Source organism: Penaeus chinensis, chromosome 30 (assembly GCF_019202785.1).
Source record: "Penaeus chinensis breed Huanghai No. 1 chromosome 30, ASM1920278v2, whole genome shotgun sequence".
Classification (NCBI taxonomy): Eukaryota; Metazoa; Arthropoda; class Malacostraca; order Decapoda; family Penaeidae; genus Penaeus; species Penaeus chinensis.
The window spans coordinates 18,503,649-18,508,602 of NC_061848.1; the positions used below are offsets into that span (position 1 = coordinate 18,503,649).

Below are 4,954 nucleotides of genomic sequence, written 5' to 3' on the forward strand. Positions count from 1 at the left end.
AGGTGCGAGACACTTGGACATGAACAGTCGGTGGTGCCAAGGCTTAATTGTTGAAAGTTAAAACGTAACCCACTTTGTCCGGATTCTCATTCACGTTGTACTGACGCAGCTGAAAATCTCTTCCCGAGGAATAGCTGTAACGACTGCCAGCTGCTGCTGAGGACGAGGGACTGGCAGATGGTGAAGTCACCGACGTTGCTGACGACGCATACGGTGAAACTACTGACGATACGGAGTGAACAGACGGCAACGAGTAAGACAGCACGTCTGAACTGGCCGTCTCCACTTCGGGCACGCCGTCACCTTCCACCACGAAGCCGATGCCCTTCCCTGCAGTGTAGGTCAACGTCCTGACTCTTCCCTCGTCGTCGGTGTACGTGTACGAACCTCGCACAGTGCCGTCTTGGTCGCTGGTCTCACTTCGAGATTGTCCTTCTTCTTGATAATTGAAGGCGTAAGAGGCATCAGTGTTGGAGTTCGCCAGAGGGTCGAAGAAGGCCGTTTCTCTCACAGGAACAATGTTCCCCGAGGGAACCCCGAGGGGCGCTCCAGGAACCGCTGGGCCGCGAGGGAGATGGTCTCCTTCCACTACGAATCCCGTGTCAGCTCCAGCCTTATACTGCACACTTCTTCTCTGTCCGTCGTCCTCGGAGGTGAAAGCAAAGCTTCCAACCACGTTGTTATTGGCGTCGGCCGTTTCTCCTCGGGAGTGAGTGGAAGTGTGGAAGTCGAACGACTGTCGGCCGTCCAGAGCGAGAGAAGTTTTCACGTTGGCCTGTTCCACGGGTCGCCTGGGCGTTGCAGCGCTAGGAGAGGCGGCGTAAGTCTGTACGCGGAGTGGACCAGAGCGTGACAGTTGCTGGTTGACCGCTGCAGGAAAGTACAGTCGTGCAGAGGAGAGCTTAGTGGCTGCGGGAGTAGAGCTGGGGTTGAGTGGATCCTGTGGCAGGTCGTCCCCTTCAATGACAAAGCCAATGCCGCTTCCAGCTGTGTAGGTGTAGGAGCGAACTCGTCCAGTTTTGCCGATGTAGGAGTATGAGCCTCGCACTCTGCCGCTGGCGTCACTGAGCTCCGAGCGCGCGTGCTCGTCTCCCTGGAAGGTAAAGCCGTACGAAAGGTCGGCGTTGGGGTCGGCCAAGGGGTCGCGGAAAGGTCTGCGGTTACGGGCCAGAGCGTGAGCAGTGTCCGGACTGCCCTGCTTCGTACTGCAGGTTAACTGTTTGGCCCTCAGGGTTTACATAACCGAAGGCCCCGCGTTGCTCCCCGACTGCAGACGAGCGTACGTTCTCGAAGGCGCCCTCGCCGGTGTCGTGGCCATACTTGAAGGTGCCGTCCCTGTGTCGGACGTAGTACTAGGAGCGTCTCCCAGTTCCCACTCGAGGGATTTTGTAAGCGCTCTCGTCCGGGGAAGGCGAAGCCACGGCGGCAGCCACAATAACAGACAACGCCTGCAAGGAAAGAAACATCGGAATTAAAAATAAGCACCAATGGCACTTTCCAGTCCGTCATCCACGCAAAAGAAATGAAGAAATCTTCAGATTTTCTATCACGAAGATAGAATAAACGAAACCGTTTCGACGATATTTACTAGTACTGTTTTAAGGCCCTTGAGGAAAATCAGTCTGACGGGAGAAGGCCACCGGCGACGTGCAACACCAAGAATGTCTTTCAGTCTTTTATACCCGAGCGTCATGCTTAGCCTCAGATGCCAGCTAGAATATTCAGTTTAATTTTCTGAAGATGAACATGTTTTACAGAAGCAGCTCTTGCGCAAGGTCAAGTAACCTTACGTGAACACGGAATATCCTGAGTGCTGTATCAGGATTTTTTTTTCTTGCAAAATATACGATTCATTTACACCTCAGTGTTACACCGCATCACACCAAAACAATAAGCGTGCGCACCTCATGATTATAACGTTGCAGTTTTAGGGGGAAAAAATATACTCAGACACTCGAATCATGATCATCACCTCCCAAGTGCCGCTGCCACTAGCTTAATAAACTAAAAGATAATTTTTTTGTGCACGGCGTATTTATGATACATAATTACGTATGCAAATACACATAAGCATGTATACAGACAAACACGCGTTCACTCATTTATATTCATGTACATTTGTATACATATACATATGTATATGTGTATATACACATTATATATATACATATATACATATATGCATATATAAATATTCATACATACAGATATATATACATATGTATGTTAATATATATATATATATATATATATATATATATATATATACATATATATGTATGTGTGTGTGTGTGTATAGATAGAATGATAGCTAGATAGATAGATGTGTGTATCTATATATTGTATATATAAATCATATATAAATATATATATATATATATATATATATATATATATATATATATATGTGTGTGTGTGTGTGTGTGTGTGTGTGTGTGTGTGTGTGTGTGTGTGTGTGTGTGTATACTTATTTACATACATATATATATATGTATATATATAGACAATATATGTACAGTTGCGGAATTATATTTCAGTACACATCCTGGGCCCCACTTTTGTACATCTGGCAACCACCTCGATGTAAACATAGCGTAAATAGTATTTTTATGAATGAGGCGAAAACCCTAGGTTGTTTGTAACAAAGAGCGTGATTGGTAGAATATAAATAGCCAGTAAGTGTATTGATATCTATATTTAGAAACGAAATAAGCTTTTTTTTTCAAATAACTGGTTGCAAAACGTGCAGTATTAATCATCGTTGGCTTTGTATAGAACGTTTTCAAATGCGACTTCTCGGAATTATTTTCGAAATGGCAACACCTGTGGAGGTGAGGCGGCATTCCGCCTTTATTTGAACAGAACAATTAAAAATGAAAATAGAAAACGCCTCATACTTCAAACCTCTATGTATGGCAGCTAAATCAAATAGAAATTTGCAAATTAACTGTGTGTGTTTGTGTGTGTGTGTGTGTGTGTGTGTGTGTGTGTGTGTGTGTGCGTGTGTGTGTGTGTGTGTGTGTGTGTGTGCGCGCGCGTATGCGTGTGTGCACAAGTATATACTTGATGAGTAACAAAAATATATGTATCATTATATCCTATGTAATATTACATATATTACATTGTCTATTAGCCGTTGTATTTCATTCTCTAAATTTGTCTATCACATTCGTATTTCTCATTCTCTTGTTTGTCAGTTCATGTCTATAAACTGTACATACATGGGCATATATGTGTGTATATATGTGCATATATATCATATCTAAACTTTACAAAGTTAAGGTTTTTATACATTCCCTTTATATGTTTATGGAATAATTATTTTCATCCATACGAAATGTCTGGAGCATGCAGTAAGCTTGTTTATTAACCCTGAATTACTAAACCCAGAACTACTAAATTGGCTACTACTAATTGGATAATTTAAAGACTTCTGCAGACTTCCGCAGAGGGGACAGAAGGAACGCCCTCCACGCCCTCCTTCGAGGAAATGTTTTCCCGTAAACAGAATACCATCACTAAAGCAGCCATGAATTTTGAAGAGACACAAAACGCCCTCTCCATGCCACCCCTTAAGGATCTGGTTTTCCAGCAGCGTTGGAACCGTGACGTTCAGGCGGCTACGAGTTCTATGCTCTACCTGGAGGAGATCACGGTCCTAGAGCAGAATTTCGAGGCGATGGACATGTCCTTCCCCGCCGTAGAGGAGCTCGAAACGGTGCCAGTGCCACACGCGGAGAACCCGCTTCTACAGCAGCACAGGAATTCCCGAGAGACAAAGGGCGCGGCCTCCGTCTGGAGCACCAGTGCCTCGTGACCAGCAGGCAGCCCATCCGGTACCATTTTCCTCTAAGGAAGCGCGCCCGCAAGGACGAGGGTGAGGCCAAGCCCAAGAAGCAGAGGACGACTCCGGCCGAAGGGCAGGCTGTATCAAGCCCTCGATGCTGCACATGCGACGCGAGGCCATAGGGCGAGAGCCAAGACGAGTGCCACAGCAAGGAAAAGAGCCTGGACGAGATGGCCAAGGACTTGGAGGCCCTGCTGTGGGATCTCCCTGAGTCCCACTGAGGAAGGGGCTGGTGAAGGACGGAGGAATGCTACTGACGGAGAGGCGAGGAGGACAAGGATCGGAGATTCGATGATTCAGCAGTTTTGATTGAATGTACTGTATGTCTTGTAGAGTATTGTACCTTAAAAAATAATAAATAAATCAAATAAAAAACGAAAAAATATATGTACATCTATGTGTGTGTGTGTGTGTGTATATGTTTATGTGTGTCTGAGCTTGTGTATGTGTTTTGCTCATGTATATCTGTGTTTGTGTATGTGTTTTTTTTTTTTTTGTATATTTGTTTGTGCTTGTATGTGTGTTTATGCATTTATGTTTATGCGTGTGTTTGTATGTGAGTGTGTTTATGTGTGTGTGTTTATGTATGCGTGTGTGTGTTTATGTGTGCGTGTAAGTTTATGTGTGTGCCCCCTTGAGCACCATCCTTCGGGGGATCTACGACCTAGCGCTGAGATCTATCTGGCCCACAACGACCTCAAGCCGGTCAACGTGATCGTGGAGACGAGCGCCGACGGCCGTGAGGTCACGGCGCTGTAACGAGCACAAGGGATGTTAAGTTTGAACGACCCAAAAATTCGTCTAGAAACCACCCTTTGTTTACCTCACTTGGTCTTTATGCATATGTTCCTAATTACGTATTCCTGAGCTTTAGTCTTTAGTTATGTTAGATAAGTCGCTGGCCCTGCTAGCGCCCGCCCTTCCAGATGTGCCCGGACGTCCTGGCCAATCGTCCGGACGTCCCAGAGCAGTTGTGATGATGACGTCACGGCGCCGCTGAGCGACTGCGGCCGGCTGTTGCTCGTTGCTCTCTTGGGAATGCAAGCAGGCGATGGTTGTGTAGGACCTTGGTTCTGTAGTATTAAAAATAGATGAATAGAAAGATAA

General features: G+C 45.7%; 1 protein-coding gene across 1 annotated transcript; it reads right to left on the bottom strand.

Annotated features, from left to right (window-relative positions):
• On the bottom strand, window positions 1-1,693 carry LOC125041265. The gene is made up of 3 exons (XM_047636101.1): window positions 1,683-1,693; window positions 1,284-1,448; window positions 1-1,154 (listed from the first exon to the last, which is right to left on the bottom strand). The coding sequence occupies exons 1-3, from the start codon at window positions 1,691-1,693 to the stop codon at window positions 44-46; spliced, it is 1,287 nt and encodes a 428-aa protein (XP_047492057.1). The 3' UTR covers window positions 1-43.
• Window positions 1,694-4,954: the final 3,261 nt, after the last annotated feature.